The sequence below is a fragment of the Cricetulus griseus genome, chromosome 2, assembly GCF_003668045.3.
Source record: "Cricetulus griseus strain 17A/GY chromosome 2, alternate assembly CriGri-PICRH-1.0, whole genome shotgun sequence".
NCBI classification, from domain to species: Eukaryota; Metazoa; Chordata; class Mammalia; order Rodentia; family Cricetidae; genus Cricetulus; species Cricetulus griseus.
Genome location: NC_048595.1, coordinates 313191598 through 313212745, shown reverse-complemented (window position 1 = coordinate 313212745; position 21148 = coordinate 313191598). Strand labels below are relative to the sequence as shown.

The 21148-nt window shown below is 40.2% G+C and overlaps 1 protein-coding gene across 2 annotated transcripts in view; it reads right to left on the bottom strand.

Moving 5' to 3' along the window:
- Positions 1–21148, bottom strand: part of Ap3b1 (adaptor related protein complex 3 subunit beta 1) — a 211795-nt gene that overhangs the window by 12583 nt on the left and 178064 nt on the right. The window contains exons 24-26 of one of the 2 annotated variants that reach the window (XR_004768511.1): positions 16899–16983; positions 10277–10454; positions 4288–4391 (exon numbers count right to left, since the gene is read on the bottom strand). Coding sequence is in view for 1 of the 2 variants with exons in the window: in XM_027401711.2 (XP_027257512.1) it covers positions 4294–4391; positions 16899–16983 (183 nt within the window). In the remaining variant the exon portion in view is untranslated. Of the gene's footprint in view, positions 1–4287; positions 4392–10276; positions 10455–16898; positions 16984–21148 lie in introns of those variants that run through there. The other variant, XM_027401711.2, reaches the window with a different exon arrangement.

The following is a 21148-nucleotide window of genomic DNA, read 5'->3' as shown; positions in this document are numbered from 1 at the left end:
AACGAGAGCCAAAGACACAAATGGGAGTTTCTGAATAGAGAAGCTTGATAACAGGAAAAATGTAAGTCACAGAATTCTAAATTGCAGACATTTCAAATAGCATTAGAAAAGGAAACCAAGTGAAGTAAAATTATAGACAAGCCCCTAGTCAACACAAGACATACCACTAACGTCAGAGCCGCATGTGGTTTGTTGTTCAGGCAACAAACTCGGTAATATACCAGACTCTTGGGAAAACACTGAAATTTAGCACCTGGGTTAAAAACCAAAATGATTACAGTAAATGCCATCTATTTCCATCTGTGATGTAAGTCATGAACACTAATGGTGTCTATTAAACAACAACTTTTTGATCTTGTACACAGTACTGTACACAGTTTATGAAAATGGTAAACTTTGATTTCATGTTTTCAAAAAACTTATCAGTCCTTCTTATTTATTTAACCTCCAAGCCTATGTATGCACATTAGTTATTTATTGCAGAGGAAATCTGAACAACTTAAAAGTTCCTCTGGTCAACAGAAGAAAGACACTAAAGGCTAATAACAGTGCACAAGATCCTACTTCCATCTATCAGATAAAAACCAGAAGCATCAACGTCCAACAAGGAGCGCACTTACTAACCACTCTTGAGCCCCAGGAACACTACGTTCTGTCTTAGGCCGTTTAACTTCAACATTAGGAGAAGCTTTAACAACTACACAAGCGGCCAAACTGTGCTTTTAAGTGAAGCGCAGAGGCTGACATAAGACTGCCGAGAGATGTGTGTACTCATTTAGGATTTAAACCGTCTCCATTAAGCTCTATTGAAGAGCAAGCGCTGAATAAATGAATGCAACTATGTTTATGTTAAAAGCCTGTTTCCCGCAGCATGTAATTAAAGGAAATGCTGTACAAAGCCAGTACTTTTGTCAAGCTCCTGTAAATGGAAAGATGGATAGCACTCAGAGAAGTGAATGCATTGCTTCATATTTAACCTTAACACTCTTGTCATTAATGGTTTGTCTAACTTGTTCTATAAAAGACAAGGTACTGCTCCATTGAAGTAAAATTAAAAAAATCAACTAAACCATGCTTTTCAGAACAGAAGATTCATTATCGTCAGCTAATGTATTGGCATAAAGCAAAGTAACATCCTATCGAGTAAGGCACACATTCAATCTGCCTTCCCACCCCCCTTTATTTTTAACTCATGCTGTTTTATTGTTATAGGCAATTTGTACCACTCAGCATGACAGTGTAAACTGAATCAAGATTAATTTACATGCAAAAGCACACTTAGGAGAGCAGCATGGTAAGCAAATGTATTGTCTCGATTGCTGAGGTGGAAAGGAACCTGGATGGGGAAAGGTGCTCTAATTAAGGGGCATCAAATATGATTGCTTGTGGTAGTTAAGGGCCAGAGAATAGCAAATGTTTGACCATTTAAGGAATTAGCATCTTGCGAGCTAGGAGCCCAGAAGATGGATGCATAAATCACAATAAAATTAAGCAAGCATTCTAGGTTTCTTTCTTAAACCGTAGACTTCGCTTAATGAAAATATATCAGGTATTCTCAAATTAACAAGAAAGAAAAATATGCCATGGTGATCATTAAATATTTGCCCATACATGTATAAAGGTAAAGGTTCTAGGAATACTCTGAAGTTGTCAGAGGGAAGGGCTGTGGCTTTGGTGGAACTTAATAGCATTTTGTTCAAGGTATAAGACAAGATTTAATTGAGGCTCATCAGATGTAACTTATAGCTAAAATAAAAACCAAGGAATGCAATGAAATCTTATTTGAAAAGATTTTCTAAGTTTTAGATCTGAATTTTAAATGACAGGAGGAGGAGGAAGATTCGAGCAGGCAGCCTGGAATAAACCACTGGCCCGAGTCTTCTGAAATGAAAGCTGTCTGAAGAAACTAAACTCATTTTTTTTTTTCCGTATACTTCATAGTTTTGAAAGGCTCTCACACATAGCTCATTAACTGCAATGCTCCAAACTCCTAACAAATAAGTCAAACTTCAGTCAAAGGCCCAATGATATGAATACTGTAACACTGTCAATATATAGGACAGCCCAATCTGATTGAGCCCACACTCCTGTTGTTTTGACCATGTATGTTCCAAAATAGAGAAAAAGGGATGGGACAGGAGGTATATTGGAAACAAACCTTCAGTTTTAAGGAATATAAATGTAGCAGGTCTGCTGAGATTGCTTCTAATATTTTACATATTTTTAGTTTTGTATATCCATGGAATAAAACAGAACCATATTCCTCCTGTTACTTCTTTATAATTTTTAAATTAAATCCCAATGAATACACTTAATGTATTTTTTGGGTCTTAAAATATGTCCTGTGAAATTCATCCAAGTAGAAACAGGTTTTAAAGCCAGTATGTCACAAAACGTACACATTTCTTCAATTACTTGCATCTTACCTTCTAGACCTTTACACTGACAAAATATAAACAAGTGATTTTCATTTTGGTTAGGATTTCCCTCTGGTGAGTCATCTTAAGGGGTCTTCTGTGAAAGCTCAACTCCCTTCCTGGAGCAGTTTCACCAGTTTCACCACCCCCTGTGTAAAGTTGTGAATTGAGACCTCTATTAGCAAACCCGCTGAAACCCATAACTAAAAAGATGGGGCTGAAAAAGCCTGTGGTGAATCCGCCAGCATCAAGTCCCACGTCAAAGGACGAATTCGGGAAGACAGAGAGAATGATACAGAAATGCCAAGAGACCTCGAGGATTTACAAATACTTCATATAAACACATTTTCAAATAGCTTTATTCAGAGTAGCCTTTCTGCTCTATTAAACATAGCAAACAGCTGCCAGATTTATTCAGACAAATAATCAACAACCATAGAAGTAAAATGGCAGAAGAAAAAGGAATTTTGGCAACAAGCCACAGAGGACGGCGGCTATTCTCCGTGTGCACCTCTCCCATGCACTTGCGGTTCTGTATGACTAGTCAGCGAAAAATCCCTCAGTCACAGCAGAGTACAAAACATTTGATGGAAATTGCAAGTATTCTAAACAAAAGCCTAGAAAGAGAGAGAGCAAGGGCATGCAGCAATGTGCAGTGTAGTCTTGAGCTGCACCCCGAAGGCAGGCAGGCAGGCTATCCCCTACAATCGGTGCCTTCCTCCGTGGTGCGCGACTCACCTTGGTTTGCTGAGCAGATGTAAGGCAGAGGGGCAGGCTTTAGCCAGCAAAGGGCAGAACAGCAAACACGAGAATCAACTCATTTGTCATTGAAAAAAAGAAAGCCACAGAGATAATTTCTTCTATAGCAATACTCAACTTTTAAGAAGACAAATGCAAAGTTGGATTTAGTTATCCCTTAAAAAAAAAAAAAAAGAAACCACTTAAAGAGGTTGGAGGTGGGAAAAGAATCTACACTAACAGTGTTGTCTGAGGGTTTGGTGGTGGGGTGCTTTGACAACAGGTCTCTCTGAACCCACAGACAGCCAGGGCTAGAGTAAAGTAAGCATTCGGCATGCCAGGGAGTTTCGTGTGTGCAGCCCTTCCTGGAAGAGTGATGGATACAACTGAAAGGCCTCCAGATAAAACGATCTTTGGTTATACCCTCCAAAGGGAAAAACAGTTTAGTTCACATTAGCCTTTCACATTGTTGATGGCAATATTTAAATAAACCCTACTTTATGAACAGTGTACTTAAACATGGAAAACCAGTGTTTACCATATGCATACACAAAAAGGCCCTTGCTTTTATTAGAAAGCATGCTTGACTCAAGTACAATACTAATACCTGCAGTCTGTTGCACATATTTTATTTGGTGTATATTTAAAAATCTTTTAGATCTGATTTAGTCAAAGTATTTCTTTAATAGAATTCAGTCAAAAAAAATAGAGGTCTTTCAATAGTGTAATTAGGGCTTTATTCTGAAGAGTAAAGTGTGTTATTGTGCACGTGGAAAAGCACATTAGGAGGAGACGAAAAACAACTTTATAATAAGGTACGAACAAATGCAGACCTAAGTTAAGGCTTACAGAGGTACAAAGAACATCAGAGTCTCCAGTTCCTGGAATTTAAAACACACCAGCATAGCACGGGGCTAAAAAACAACTCTCAGAATTGAACAATTGATTAAGGATCAGTCTATTATTTTAATTTAAAGACATATTAACCGATTCCCAACCCTGCCAGGAATATACATAAATTTGGACTTTTAAAGTATGAGTGCAGGCATTAGAACAAATGGGAAGAGTGTGGTCAGGCCAGCTGCTGGCATATACTGCTTAGTGCAGAACTTTCTAGCAAACTGTAGTCACTGCTCACCTCGTTCCTTCTTAAAGTCTTTCTCTGACATGGCCACAGGTAAAAGCAGTTCCCCAACAGGTGGCTGAATGTTGACGTTGAAGCAATCATCTTTGGTGCTAAGGGGAAAAAAATCCAAAGATGACCAAATGCTTAAAACAAACAAACAAAAGGGAGAAGGGACTTACATATGAAACAAGCTTGTTCCCTAACTTGAACTAATAAATAATAATAATAATAATAAAAACACTGCACAATTTAACAGAAACAGTTAACCTTGAACTTCTGATCCTCCTGCTTCCACCTTCAAGATGCTGGTTATAGCTTGTACCACCATGCTAGTTTATGCCATATTGAAGACAGCCCAAGGCTTCTTGAATGCAAGGAAGCATGCTACTAAATGAGCTATACCCCCAGCCTCTCAGCATTTTATTCTTCACTCTGTTGTTTTGTTTTTTTCGAGATAGGGTCTTTTGTAATCCAGCCTGGCCCTCAACTCCAGATGCTCACACCTCTACCTTCCAAGTACAAGAATTACAGGTGTGTGCCACCACATCTGGCTTTTGTTATTCATTCCTTATCTGCAATAAACAGTGAATATTTGCTCCTTTATCTATCTAGTGTGTTTAAACTGTGGGTGCTGTGTGTATGTGTGCATATGTGTGTGTGTGCACACATGCATGCCAAAGTATGGAAACCCCCAAGGACCAGGTTTCTCTAGCTTTCCACTCCACCATCCACGGGATGCCAGATGGCTGCTGAATCTCCAGGTACCACTTTTACATTCTAGTTGAAGAGGGAACGTGATGATGCAGTGGTGAGCAAATGAGCCAACCAAATCTGCTCCTTTTTGAGGCAGGAAAGCAAAAGCTTCCCTGAGCTGTCTACAGAGGGACTATTCCTTTCAGGTCCCAATGGATCCCAATGGGCAAGGGAAGGTGACTTGGGAGTGGCTGTTATTAGATTAAAGCTGGTGAGACAGGGACTAACAGATGAAGGGACATAAAAACCTACTTACATTTTATGTTACTACTGATTTTTTTCTTGCTGGTACCAGGGGCCAAGACTAGAGCCTGATGCATGCTAGACAGTGCTCCACCACTAAGCTGACTAACCACTCTCCCCACCCTCACATAAGCTATTCATGTAAGCTACCTTCCATTTTCCCACACATGGATTGTTCAAGGCAAACCAGTAAGGCCTGTTTAAGTATTAAGCTAACATTTACTGAACAAAGCTGTGCTCTTATGTACTGTGCAGATATCTGGGGAATTTAATGAGACTAGACCCTAACCCAAATCCAGTGGGATGGAGAAAACCTCCTGTGTAGTGAAATGTTTAGCTGGATGCTGGACTATGTGGGAAAAGTGCAACCCCGGCTGGCTTGTTTAGCAGGAGTGAAGGCAGGAGAACCTTGCACCTAGGCCTGTATTTTAGGAATGGCAAGCATGGGGAGCCCACGGATGAGGCTGATGGCACAGAGCAGAGGGCTTTATAGCCAGCATGGCCACTCATGCCAGTTTTCTATGGAGCACTCCAGTTCAGGCATCCTGGAACCCTGGCCAGCTCCTGCCTCTGTGTGAGGTGTATGTATACGCATTGTCAAGCAAACATACAGATCCTTTATTTGCAGAACCAACACAAAGCACTTTCAGGGTTTATATTTTTAAAGATGCCTTTTTATTTGTGTGTGTCTATGTATGCATGAGAATACCTAGGAGGCCAGAAGAGAGCATCAGATCCCCTGGAGTCACCTGATGTGTGTGCTAGGAATGGAACTCAGGTCCTCTGGAAGAAGAAGCAAGTGCTCTTAACCATCTCTCTAGTCCACTTTTACTGCATCTTAGAGCAATGATGAGCCACTGGAGACCTTGAGCACTCATCCCATCTATAACTTAGAAACTGGTGAGGAGGGGAGTATCCAGGTGGAGAGATCACTGAAGTCTGGTTGAGGGGGGCAGGTGTCTTAGCATTCACTGTGTATTTTACTCAATAAATCCTAACAAGATTGATCCCAAGAGGCAGCTTCTGTTATCCATCATCTACTAGTTCAAACACCAAAGAGGCTGGGGGTGTGACTCAGTGGTAGAGTGCTTGTTGGCATGATTAAGGCCCTGGGTTTGAGTGCCAGCAACATCCAAAACCAAAAGCCCAAAGGGAATTTAATCAACACAGCCAAGGGACACACAGTTGTATGTGCTGGGCTCTGTGCCCATGTGTCTCTGCCTCAAAGCCCATGAGTATTCTGCTAGCACTCCCTGCTTTTCTGGGTTGGAGCATTTAGAATGGGAAGTTGAGATATTTACGGATACTCCAGAATTAGAAGAGACAGACTGAGGGGATGGATGGACAGAGTCTTTGAACTTTACAATGAGAACAACTGGGTGAATGACGGCACATTAAAGAGGAATCTGGATTCTACACAAAATAACTTGGTTTTAATTATCTCATACTCTGAGGTGTTCAGGAGGTAATTAGAAATGCAAATTAGGAGGGGCAGGAAAAGAAAGTGATGTGGAGAAAGGACACACTGAGAAGGGCCTGTTGCAAGCCTGTGAACAACAGGGGAAAGGACTATGGAGACAGATGGGACGAGTGGCTACGAAGGAAAGCCTGTGCCAGATCCGAAGGGAGGCCTAACTGAGGACTAAAAGGAGAAGCACCAAATGCTTCCCTCAGCAAGATGGATCAAATGGGAGAGAAACACAGGGAAGCAAGGAGCAAGTAAGAGTGATTGGAGAAGCAAGGAGAGGTATGGAGCTTCTTCAACAGGAGATGAGAGCAGCTCAAAAAATGCAAAGGAGCAGTGAAACACAGAGATGGCGTGGGGTGGGGGGGAGTTGCCTGCTAGAGCAAGGTCTTTTTATTTCTTTCTTTTTTGGATTTTCGAGACAGGGTTTCTGTGTAGTTCTGTCTGTTCTGGAACTATGTAGATCAGGCTGCCTTTGAACCTGGAGATCTACCTGCCTCTGCTTCCCAAGTGTTGGGATTAAAGGTGTGTGCCACCATAGCCTGGCTAGAACAAGGTCTTAATGATGAGTGTAAGCACTGGTTAGCCTGGGGACACAGAGAAAAACCATGCTTGAAGGAGAACACCCAGCCCAATGGAAGGGATGGTTAACTTATTAAGGGAGATGTGCAACAATCCATAAATGAGTAGGTGTGCACATCACATAGTATATGAACTATAGATTTGATTTATAAACTAGTAAGTATGAGACAGAAAATTAACCCTTCAAGTTGCTAGCTACACCAGTGTTCTACAAAACAGAAGGCACAGGAAAATTCCTATTAAACATGTACTAATTAGTTTTTATACCTTTAATTTTTTTGTGTCCCATTTTATTTTAGTATGTAAACAATGTCAGCATGGGCTGGAGAGATGGCTCAGAGGTTAAAAGCATTGGCTGCTCTTTCAGAGGTCCTGAATTCAATTCCGAGCAACCACATTGCAGCCCATAACCTTCTGTAATGAGATCTTGTGCCCTCTTCTGGTGTGCAGGTATATATGCAGGCAGAACACTGTATACATAATAAATAAATCTTTTAGTAAGCCAGCATACCAAATCATACACTTACACACACACACACACACACACACTCACAAAAAATAAACACACATCCAAGGGATGCACAGTCAAGCTTTTTACTAAGAGAGGCATGTACATAACTTCAGAAGGTAGAGGACCAGAAGGGCAGATGAACTGTGCTATCTGTCATTCTTTTGAAAATAAGAAGAGGGCTCTCCCAGGGCTCCTGAAAAATATCACCACATATTGTGTGGGTCCAAGGTGGCTCTGCTGCAGTGATGGATGGGAGTGGTGCAGAGTGGGGAGGAGGGGAGGAAGATGGCTTTTTAGGTCTAGGGTCAGGGAAGCACTCTTGAATGTATTGTCTTAAGTGACACACAGTGTGTGGGCGAACAGCAGACTCCACTGGCCAGATGTGTTCTACTCTTGGTGCTTATGCACATTTTCTGTTGTGCCTGCTGAAATGGAAACACAGTGCCCAAAATGGGGCACTGGAGGTAAATGTAACAGGACTAGAACACTATAGTGGTGGACACTGATCTCCCCCTCCCTTGCTCTACACAGCTGAGCCACAATGAATCTAGTAACAGTTTAATGTAAAGTAAGATTTTACTTGAATGTTTAACTGTGATGCATACACAACTACACACAACCCCATTTTACAGATGCCCATAATCCAAATGGGTAAACCAAGTAAGAGAGATGGAGTGTGCAGGTTGCTTATTGATCCTGAGACTCAAGGCACCTTATATAAGGAGAGTAATAACCCCTCAGAAATGATAGGACAATGTATTACAGCCACTCAAAACTTACATATGCAATCCAAATGTATCACAGGTCTTTCTCTAACAAACAACTACTTATCTGAGCTTCATCCTCTAAAGATGAATTGCTCAAGTGAAAACAATGAATATTTACCACTTGGATAGACAGTGTAGAGTTGCCCTAAACAGTGACGCCAGTTTAAGGCTCACAAATGGCATACAGGAATATGTACTTTTCTCTGCCTTTCTTATCAATACCAGGCATTAAAATTATTTTGAAAGTGTCAGTCATAGATGAAAATTTGGAAAAATTTTTATTTTTCCAAATACTAGCCACATTACACATCTTATGCTTACTTGCCATTTGCATTAATTTTCTTTTTAAAAATTAAAAAAATTATGTTTGTGTTTGCCTGAATGAATATATGTGTACCTTGTGAATGCCTGGTGCCTGTGGAAACCAAGAGGGTATCAGGTCTCCTAGAAGTGGAGTTACAGATGGCTGTGGGTGCTAGGTATGGACTTGTGATCCTCCACAAGAGCGGCAAGTGCTCTTAGCCAGAGAGCCATCTCTCCAGTCTTCCTTATAAACTGCTTATGTCCCTTCTTTTCACTTTTCTACTGGGCCCTCATCACAGAATGAGAGTTCTTTCTACATCCTACCAGCTTGAGCTTCTGTCTGTTCTAGACACTTCCATGCTTTTCTACTCCCTGTTTATGATTCCTACTGTTCTTTTCCATGAAGAAATTTTACATTTTAAAAAACTTTTTACTGATTCTTTGTGAACTTCACATCATGCACCCTAATCTCACTCATCTCCCCATCCTTCCATATCTGCCCTCCACCCCTGCAGCCTCCCCCATAAAAGAAAACAAAGAAAAAAATCTTGCTTCTGAAGTTGTGGTGTGTCACATGGTAGATACCTTTTTGCCCAAATCACTTTACTTGCCAATGTTCATCGAAATGAGTGATAGGTCTGGTTCGAGGCCTCTGGCTTCTGCTACTCTATCAATATTAGATCTTCACCAGGACTCCTCTCAGATGTCCTGTTGCTGCCCTGTGTCATGGAGACCCTGCAGCTTTGATTCTGCAGGCCCAGTCCCTTCACACACACCAGTAGTTCATGGATGGGGTGGATGTTTCGGTGGGTCATCTCCAAGTCCTGGATCTGGCTAGGTGGTAGCTGAGTTGGTCAGTCTGTCTGCTCTCCTGCGCACTTGCCACCAGATCCAGCTCTCCCACTTTGCCCACACAAAGGGTGTGGCCAGCTCTCCTGCTTGTGGTAGCTGGCAAGGGGTGGGGCCAGTTCTCCTGCCCTCATGCCATCTTATATAGTTCTCCTTCACCCACACAACCAAGGCAAACTCTCTAGCACTGCCCTGGAGAAGGGTGGGGCCAGCTTACAGGGCAGGCCACATGTTTATAGTTTTGAAGACACAATTGTTAATTTATTCAGGAGTGACCTGCGGAGGAAGCTCTCTGTATACTTCTCAAGGCACAATCCACACCATTTATAGGAAGGGTATTCTTCCCCAAGAGAACCAAACGCTCCCTCTGACACAATTTCTAAATTCTCTATTATAATTTAGGGAGGGCTTTTCGGCTTTTTACTGGTTCCTGTGACAGTGCCAATGACAACACTTTTGTGGCCTTAATAAATACTTCAACATTTTAAAAAGATGTCTCTTCATTTAAAAAAATATTTTTACCTTATGTCTTGCTTTCCAGTTCAATTTTAGAAATAGCAGAATTCCTGGAAAGCTTTACTGCATAGAACCCAGGCAGTCATGCTGAATGTAAGCATTAATCTGTGTGAGAAGGTTTGTCTGATGAATATACAGTCTTCCACTTAAGAACATGGGTATTTCTTCTTAATAATGCCTTTCTCTGATTTAAAAAAAAAAAAAACAAAAAAACCTTTGTATAATCTTTTAAGGCTTTTAGGAAAGTTACACTCCCTACCCCAGAAATCTATAACACCCTTAAAAACTCATTAAACAGATTTTCTATTGATTCTAAGACATTGGGGGCTAATAATCCTGGGAATATTCTGCTTTTGGGGGTCTTACTTGCACCAGCTAGACTTCCCATCAGAATGAGAAACCGTTTGAGAGCATTTCTCTTGTTCTCTTCTGACATTGAAAGGATGGCTCTGATAACCTGTGTGGCTTGGATATCAGTTAAGTCACCACCCAAGTCATGTGTTTACTTGCGGGTAATCCTTGGGGCCTGGCAATCAGGGACACAGCTGTACGAAAAGATACAGGTATTTCTTTCTTTTTCTTTGGTAACTTTCAGTCATAGGGATGCTTTCTGTGAAGTTCTTGTGCAGTTAGTCTTTTTATTCTCATTCACATTTTTCTATAAAACTATTAACTTCATCTAAATACCCCAATATACTAGAAAAGTGTACATTGTATTATTTTTAAATTCATAAAAATCTCTTCCTTTTTCTTTCCAATCTTGGTCTCCTTTTTCTTAATACCAGAATGTATGATTACATTCTACATATTAATAATACATTCCACAACTACTTTTATTCTTTTTCTAGTACATCCATCAGATAAACATATACTTCATCCTTTTCTTTGGTTTCTATATAATCCTCTCTCAGGTAGGGTTATTATAAACAGTTGAATGTTATGCATTAGCTGTGTAATAAAGGTGATATGACTTGGGAAAATGTGTGTGAGGACTGCAGTGCAGCTACTCCTGAGGGAGGAGAAGCTCTTGGTCTTAGGGAGCTAACAAAATTCCAAGGCTTAGGAAGCTCAAGAAACTTAAGGGGCTCAGAAAGTTACAAGATTCATGGGGGCCTGCACCAAGAGTATACAGGCAGCCAACTGCTAGGAGAAGGAGCTGCCCACAAGTTGAGCAGGGAGCTCCAGCGATGCAGCTTTCATGGGCATTCACCCATGATAGGGAGGGCTTTTCGGTTTTTAATGATGCAGTTACTGTTGCATCACCCGAGCTCCCGTATGTCAGTAACCCTCAACTGTGACCTGTAAGGGACCCCAGCAAACACAATGGCTCACCAATCACACAAGTGACAACTGTTTCCTTGGCCTGTTTTCTTTAGCTGTTAGTACTCTGGCCAGGTGAAGAGATGTTTGCTCATGTCTCCCAGGAAGAGGCACACACAGGGATGTATGCCCTGCCCACAGCTATATTATTTAGCATACTGATTCCCACTTCAATTTAAAAACACCTAAGTTTCATTTATTTTCCCCCTTTTCCTGGAGTTATCAATGATCTTAGTGATAATATTTACTATTTTAAACCATTTTTAAATTCCTGTTTGCCATCAATCCATTTAAAAACATGACAAGAAGGGCCAGGTATTCCTTCTTACACCGGTCCATGTTAAAGGTTTGGTTTATGATTATATTTATTTTTGATATTTTATCAATACTTATTTTCCCACACCAACAGTGTTAAATTCTCTACTCACTGCTTTTATTCTGTCTTTCTGTATCAGACTTAAAGGAAAATTCTCCAACACTGTTTCTTTGAATGACTCTTTCACAGAAGATTTGTAAATGGCAAAGAGTCCCTGCTTGTTAGAGGACTTGAAGGCCTTACATTTTAAAGGTTAGATCCTGAGAGAAATCTCACTCCGTTTGCACTTTTTTTTCTGTTGTTTTCTTTTTGACCCCCAATACAGGGTTTCTCTGTGTAGCCCTGGTTGTCGTGGAACTCACTCTGTAAACCAGGCTGGTGAGTTCCTCCTGCCTCTGCCTCCTGAGTGCTGGGATTAAAGGTGTGCTCCACGATTTCCTGACTTGCACTGTCCTTTTATAGGGAAGCTATTTTTTTGTTTTGTTTTGTTTTTAACTGTAGAAGCTATTGGGACTATTTTCTTTTCAAAATCTTCAGTAGAATGTGGTCAATCTGATGGTTGTTTCTTTTGTGGAAATGCTTTTCTCTAACTTACTCATTTCTTTGCTCTCCTCTATCTCCTTTATTTCCCAGTCTCCTGTCCCTTTTGCTCTGTTCTCTACTCCAGTTATTTCCTTGGCCCTGTCTTCCAGAGCACAAATCAGTATTCAGCTGTGTCCACTCCTTCACAATCCCTTCAGTCTTTATGTCCATCTTCAGCCGTCTCTTTATGTTGCAGTTTTCATCTTTCTTTCCAAAGCTTGGTCATCACCAACTGTGCAGTTATTTTTGTAACAGAACACACCAAGTTCTACTATACATTAGCTATGATATCTTTTTTTCCTATGCCTCAAGCTTACTAACCTGTAAAATGGGGACAATTGTGGAAATCAAACAAATGGACACTTATGTTTGGAACAGCAATAAGCACAGTCTAAATACTTAACAAACGCTAGCAATTACTATCATGGTAGTGAAGGGACCAGCTCCCCATTTCGGCAGCCATAACAGCTTGTCTGACCTTGCCTTGGTCACTAAGAGGCAGATGCCTGCCTCGTGGCAAGGAACCAATCAGAAGTTAGCTGGTGGTGCTATGCTTTACAGCTCTGGGTGTGCTTTAAGGACAAGTGCACAGCAATGACATGCAGAGCATAGGAACCATCCTGGGAGGGCCTATGGGCCATAACAACCAGTTGACCAATCGACACATGGCAGACCCTCCAAGCCTGGAGCCACACCAATTCTGACCCTGTGCACTCCCTAGACCCCTAGACACTCCCCTTACGCTGCCCTATAAGATCTCTATGCAGACCCTTCAAGCTGTCTTTCTAGCCATCTGCCATGGCGGGTGGATGAAAGACCTGAGCTAACATGGGGTTAGCTCGTTAAACGACTATAATAAAGCCTCATGCTGTTTGCATCAAGTTTCTGCCTCCACATGGTGATTGGGGTGGCTGAGGTCCTGGGCTGAGATCCTGGAGGCCTGAGCTTTCGGGGGTCCCTCAGTAGAAACTGGACTCCTATTCCCTGGGGGGTGGGGTTCATTAATGAGTAAGACACAGACTGGCTACATGGACATAAACAGAGGAGGCAGGAAGGTGACACATGTTGAGACTGCTTTCCCTCAGTTGGAGGGATCAGAGACTAAATGCCTTCTAGGACAAAATTGCACCCTCATCATTTTTGCTTCCTTAGGAACAACTTAACCCCTGTGCTCCTGTGACCCTCACATCCATAAAGTCCTTCTAGGCAGCCCCACTGTTCCTGCTATGGTGACCTCAGGCCTCAGACAACATCTGCAGCAGAGGGAAAGTTAGAAGGAGGCAGAGGCTGGAATTAGGAGCTCTTTAATTCCTAAGGCTTCCTCAATCATCCTAACTTTCCTTTTCACACACCCACTCTGGGCATGACAGCCTCTAGATTTGTTTTTACAGGTGTGTTTTGTCTTGTGCTTTTCATTTCCTCATTGAGTATCTATCTGCTCCTGCTTGTTTTCTAATGGCCAATAATTCTTTATTTCTGGTCAGTCAGATAATGGCATTCTTTCCGTCTCTTTTCTCCCTTTGTCTCTGTATCTCTTTCTCTCTGTATATACTCATCTTTTAAAGAATGGATTTTTCTTTTTAGTGTATTTTGAACAAAAACAGTGGGTGTAAGTGCTCTTAAGCTATAACATATTATCTTTGTTACAGTCCTACCCACTCACCACTAGGATGGGGACTTGTTTATGCAGTATTCATATTATAAATCTATGGATATTGTATATTTTTATTTAAATATTTTAATTAAGAATTTATTTTGGGAATAATATGAAATGCAAATTGTCAGGAGCTGAATATTGTGCTATTAGAAAGTGTCTTGGGGTCCAAACCTCCAGTTCCAGCAATGTGGGGGGGGCTCCGGTCTACAATTGTATTAAAGATGCTAGCTAATCTGCTATTGAATGGCATAGCCTCAGTGGAGAATGCCTCCTAGTTTGCATCTCTACAGAACTAAGCATTTGAATAGGCCTGCACCAGGGCGGAGGGGTACATGTATGGGACAAGTGAGGACACAGAGAGTTAGGAGCTATCTGGCGGAGGGGTTGACTGGAGGAGAGAGAAATGGCCTCGTGGCCAGGGAAGCACGGTTAGATTACAACCAGGAAAATGCTGAATAAAGAAGAGACTCCAGTTTTACAGCATGGAACTGAGAGCTCTCTAAAGATAACCAGATGCCTGTGTTTGGTCTTTATCGCCCTGGGGTTGCTAGGAGTTTCCAAGTCCACGCCCCCCCCCCCCCCCCACTCAGGCAGAACCTCGTGGCTCCTGTGGTTTGGGGCTGAGACATGTCGGCCACAACAGCAAATAAAGGGGAATTCTTATAAAAATACATAAGATCTCACTCCTTCCTTCTAATCATAATGATAGAGTTAATGTAAAGTAAAGTAGCATAACCTTACCCCTATTCTCATTCTTCTCATAATAGAAAGAGACCTAAATGCTTCAGTCCACATTCTCAGCTTTTCCAAAGGCTTGTTATCAAATATGTTCTTACTACCCATAATTTTATATCTTTATTTATATAATGTATTTCAGGCAAAAAGATTTTAATGCTGACCATACTTACTCCTCCCCTTCTTTTCATTGAACTACCAAGACTATTACAGCATGTCACTAAGCCAAAGGTGCCACTTACTATGCAAAAGGCACAGCCAGTGACTGGCACCTAAGACCAATTGATCTACCCATTACCACTATCTCCCTACCCCACGAGTGCTACTATGAAGCTATTGATTGAAACACTGCCGATCGGTTTCCATTTTCTGATTTTGGGCAGGCCAATTAAGAAAGTGAGTAATTGTGATTACGCTGCTTCAGGATCAATTACACTTGATGCAAGACAAAGTGCTCTTTTTGGAACACACAAAAAATAAATTTTGATTTAGCAAGCTTTTGTGCAAGATGAAATATAAAATAACTTAGTAATTTGTACCTTCACTGCAGAAAATATATTAATGTGTTTATAACAGAAAGCTAATTTCTACATGAGATACATTTGTCATTTTCCTAAAATTAATTTAGGAGACACTGAAAGAAAACTGTTCACATACACTACCTAATATAGGATTAAAAAAAAAAAAATCAAACACTACATTGTGAATTTCTCCCTAAAAGGTCTTGGCTAACTATAGAAGGTAAAAATACAAATGTGGTCAAAGAGACTATAAAAGAAGTTTCCGTAATTAAGGAAAAATGGAAAAATAAGAATACACCGGATTGTCAATTGGTAAGATAAAGGAGTATTTTAGGTTTTAATTTTGGTCTAATTTGGTACAAGCTTTGTCATTGGGTTCACATTGTTGAGATCATTAAAATGAATATACCTCTGGTGTTGGAAGCAAATCTATTTAGAGTGGTGTTACTCATAGCCTGTGTTCAGTAATATTGATCTGTGTTGTTTGTCTAATAGAAAAATAATAAACAATTACTAGGCAATGTTGAGAAAAGTAATCAGTTTTTATATATCACTAATAAAGCAGACCTCCCAAAACATAAAGGTGATGATCTGCATAAAATCAATGTGCATGCCTCGATGTTCATATTCATCACTGCTGGATCTTGGCAATAAAAGAAATACCATGGGCCCCAGATTCTGGGAAAATGACAAAGAAAGGTTTGCTACATTTAACCTACACATTTACTTTAAAGTGTTTTTGTGCTGACTTGCAAATTTAAATCTAACAAATTCTATCTGAAGCTGGCTAAAATTCCGACACATAGAATATTTCAATTTTTAAAGAAAAACAAGTCATTTCTGTCTAAAACACAAGTCACACCCTATATTAGAAAAACACCAGAAGGAACTAACTCAAGGGTGACTCTCAAAGCCGCATTAGCTCTCTCTAATTTCCCATAGGCCTCTGGGGTTCATCAGCAGATATGCACTACATGAAAGCAGTGGAGTCTGAAACAAAAACCTTCAGTAACATCTGGTTGTGACATCTTAAACAACTTTATAAATGTCCTCAGTTTGCAAAAAGAGGAAAAAGTGTGTGGGTTTAGAATCAATAATATTCTCCTTAAAAAACTCGCTGTATCTCAAAGTGACATCTTGCCTCAAAAAGGACCTTCTCTGAGCTATCCAGTAATATTAAAACTGTTCATGTCTCCTGAATTTTCTAAACCTATAGTATTAAAATAAGAAAAAATTATTAATAGCACCTCCCTTTAACCAACAAACTATGGATTTCAATTGCATATGGCACACTGAAATAGCATGTGTATAATAAATATTAAGTATGGTACCATAAAGTACACAATGTATAAGCAACTATCCCACAGCAGTTATATGTTGTCAAACAAAACCACATTGTTTAAATGTTTTGTCTTACAGGAAAAGCTATTGAAAGCTCATCTTTTTATTTGCTCACATTTATAGGCAATATAAAAACAGAAGAACAACTGAACTTACCACAACTGGAAACAAGCGGTCTGTGTAGAATCGCAGAAGTCAATACCCACTGATACAGTAACAGACCCCTCAGGCTCCAGAGAGTCTAGGAAGGAGGGAATTTAGATATGAAAAAATGGAGGACATGAAAAAGAGGCAAAGGAAACACTGAACATTCATGCCATCTTTGGTTAAAAAAGATAAATTTAGCCAGGCAGTGGTGGTGCACACTTTTAATCCCAGCACTCAGGAGGCAGAGGCAGGAGGACCTCTGTGAGTTTGAGGCCAACCTGGTCTACAGAGTGAGTTCCAGGACAGCCAAGGCTACATAAGGAAATCCCGTCTCAACCAAAAAAGAAAAAAGAAAGAAATTTAACTCATGACTCTGAAGTTACACTCTTCAAAGTTAACTGAGCATTTTACAATGAATCCAACACATCTATTTGCTAGACAATCTTTGATGGGCTTCACAGCATTTTCATGTATTCGTGCCAATATTTGATTCATTTATTTCTCATTGCCTTCCCCTCCCAAATGCTCCTATTTTGCTGGTCCCCTTCAATTCTTCAAACAGTCCTTCCTGTTTTCATTTCACATAAATTCTACTACCAATTAAATTCTCTCGATGTTCCCTGCTGTGGTTTGAATAAGAACAGCACCCATAGACTCATATTTGATTATGTGGTCTCCTGTTCATGGAAATGTTTGAGAAGGATCAGGAGGTGTGGCCTTGTTGGAGAAAGCAAGTCATTGGGGATAGACTTTAAGGTTCCAAAAGCCCACACCATTCCCAGTTAGCTCTTTTTCTCTCTCTGTCCCCAACTTGGGGATAAGATGTAAACTCTCAGCACCATTGCCTGCCTGTCTGCTACCATGTTCCCTGCCATGAAAGTCATGGATTCTACTTTGCTCTGGAACTCTTAGTCTCCAATTAAACTCATTGCTTTATAAGTTGCTTTGGTCATAGTGTCTTAGCACAATGATGGAAAAGAGAAAAGTAACACCTCCCTCCCTCCCTCCTTCCCTCCCTCTCCCCCGCCTCTCTCTCTCTGGAACAACGCTTTATTTTCTTATGGTTCTGAAGGCTGCACTGAGATAAAGGTGTTGGCAGTGCTGGTTCCTTCCATTGTCACTTTCCTTGGTTTGCAGATGGCTGTGTGTGTCATTGTGGTTTTCTCTGGGTGCTGAGATGTGACTGATGTCTATCTAAACTTCCTCCAATCACAATAGTTTGTTTGGATTAGAGCCCTGTGAAGCCCAAGACATTTCTTAAGAGTTCTCTTCTTCCCCACCAATGGCCTCCTTTGTCATGCTCTATAAACACACACACGCAAGACACACAGACACACACAGACACCCACCCCCCCACACACACACGAGTGCACACAAGAGGTATGAATCTTGTTCTGTTTACTGTAATGATCTCTAGTTTCATCCATTTCCCTACAGATGTTATGCCATTTCTCTTTACAGCTGAGAAAAATTCCACTGTGTGCACATATTGTATTTTCTTTATCCATTTTTGTTTAAGGAAATCTAGCCTGGTTCTACATTTTTGTTACTGTGAATAGTATGGCAAAACCATGAATGTGCAAGCGCTTCTGCAGTGTGCTGGTGGAGAGTCCTGTAGGCAAAGACCCACCAGGGTAGAGCTGGTCACAGTTTTCTGAGGAGACTGAACCCTGAGGTTACAGCAGCTATACATGTTCACATCCTATAGCAGTGCAGGGTTCTCTCTATATCCTGCTCACATTATGTGTCTTCATTCTGACTGAGGTGAGATGAGATGCTAAAGCAGTATTAGTTTGCATTTCCCTGATGGCTCAGGGTGTTGAACACCTTTTCTTCTTTTGAGAAATGAGACACACATTTCCAAGACTATCTCCTGTCTACATAGGCAGCGGAATTTTTGTTTTTGTTTTGTTTTTTTCTTAATACAGACAAAGTCTAGCTCTGGAGCCCAGGCTGGTCTTGTACTCTCTATGTAGCTCAAGCTGGACTAGAATTCCCAGAAATAATTGAGCTTTTGAAATGTATAAAAGATCATACACTCAAAATTGCTGAATACTTAGATATAAAAAGTTAAATTTAAACAATGGCTCAAAATTTCAACTAAATGCAATTCCAACTTAAAATGCAAGTTAAAGTAAATTTGGATAATGGCATTAAGTTGTGCCCACTTTACCAATTACTAGAAACAAAACAAGTCTAATTGCATTACCCAGCGACTTATCAGGGTGAAGTTAGTGGTAGGCTCAGCTGTCTTGAAAAATAATACAGTAGCATTTACATATATTTGAAAACTCTGAAGCTTCAACTATCATCTAACCAAGTACAGGAAACAAGTATCTGAAGATATAATACTATTGTCATTTTTTGTTTTGGGGGGAAGGCCAAAGAAGAAAAGACAAATAATTATAAATTTTCATTCTACTTAATATATCTTAGAATAATGGGGCATCCTAAATATGTATGAATACATATATAGCACCCATTCAAATAGAAAACATCTCCTTTTGATTTCAATTTGCTCAAAGATTTCAGAATAGCTGCAACTACATACTGCAAGACATTTATATCTAATTTGATCTGTTTCAGGTACATCATGCCATTATATTTTAGCAAGCACGCCTCTTTCAGTAGACAAACATCTAGGGTTTGTTGGTAAGTATGATTGGCTCCTTAATGCTCACCACAGAGATGACGGTAGAGACAGGACAAAGAATAATTCAATAAGCTGCTATACAAAAATTAAGTTTATCTCTCACAGGCCCAATGAAGACTAGGCATTATAAGACAGCCGGTGTTTGAGACACATTTTAAAATGTTACTGGTTTGCTCTGTGTTATCTATGTTGGTTTTCTGATTCTAGTTTGAATTTCATTTGCTTATACAACTTACATTTTACCGGATTGCTATTAAACCACTGCAAGACCTGCCACTTAAATCTTTGTCAATCAGTATTTGTTTAGGGCTACAATCATAATCATTCATACATACATACATACATACATACATACATACACACACACACACACACACACACACACACATACATACACACACACAGAGTCATCAGCTCACAGCTGCCAGTCTCATTGCTTAAGGCTAGTCTTTTCTCCTTCCCAAGCAGAAGATGGGGCCCAGGTAAACAAGCATTTTACTTGAGTCACATCCTGGCTATCCTTTAGTGAACCCCTAACACCTTTTCACACACTGTAAACATACTGTTCCTTGGCTTGTTTGTATACACCACAGTGGGTAGCAAATTCTGCCATCTCTCAAACATGACTGCATTCATAATTCAGATCTCCTGTATTTCATTTGAGGAAGTGACAGTTTTCAGATGCCCCACTGCTAGCACTCTGGCACTGCCTGGTTCTGTCTGGGTGTTATGATTATGAACTGTGAACTTAGTGACATGCTAATTCTGAAGGACAGTTATGATCAATGGCATGTTTTACTATATGAACGCTTCAAGAGCAAAATAATCAGCATAAAATTACTCATATAATGGATTTTTACAATATTTGGACACTGTTTCTGAACTTACTGTTGTGCAATGGAAGTAGTCTAATGCTAGTCCTTATGTCCTCCCACCCACCTCTTAAATCCCTTATATTTTTAATTTCTTTGGGAAACTAGGCAAATAAGTTCTAATATTTTTTTATAAGGAATTCAGCTCCCTGCTAATGGAAAGGCAAAATCCAGGGATTTGAATGCAAATCCCTAGGTGATTAGTAATAATACTGCCAGGCCCTTTAAGATGGGCATACATTTAATGAATAAAACATCTTAATTCCCTTATTTCACAAAAACATGAAAACAAAATATTTGGTTTTGCTGTATTCTTCAGATGACTTTGGAGGTCTATTTTAGATATAATTCCACACCATCACTGGCTGTAATCTATTGGGGACAGGGTCTGGGCTGCATTACACATGTGGAAAAGAACTCTTTCCCTAAAAGCATTCAATTGATGCCCAAAAATGAATGAAATATCATAGCCATAAAAATTTTCCTCAGAATGAAAAGCCTGTAAGTGGTACTGAGGCAACGGCATTCATATTTTAATGCCGCATTAATGTCAGACTATGAAATTTATTGTATTTATTTCTTCTATTCTACATAGGCCAATAAAAGGTCAACTCATCAACTCATTATGCCAGCCCAAGGAAGCATTAATACTGTTCTACTGTTTTAACCTTTGGATAACATTTCCAGCCACAGACAACCCATACATCAGCTATTCGACATTGCTTAACTAAACT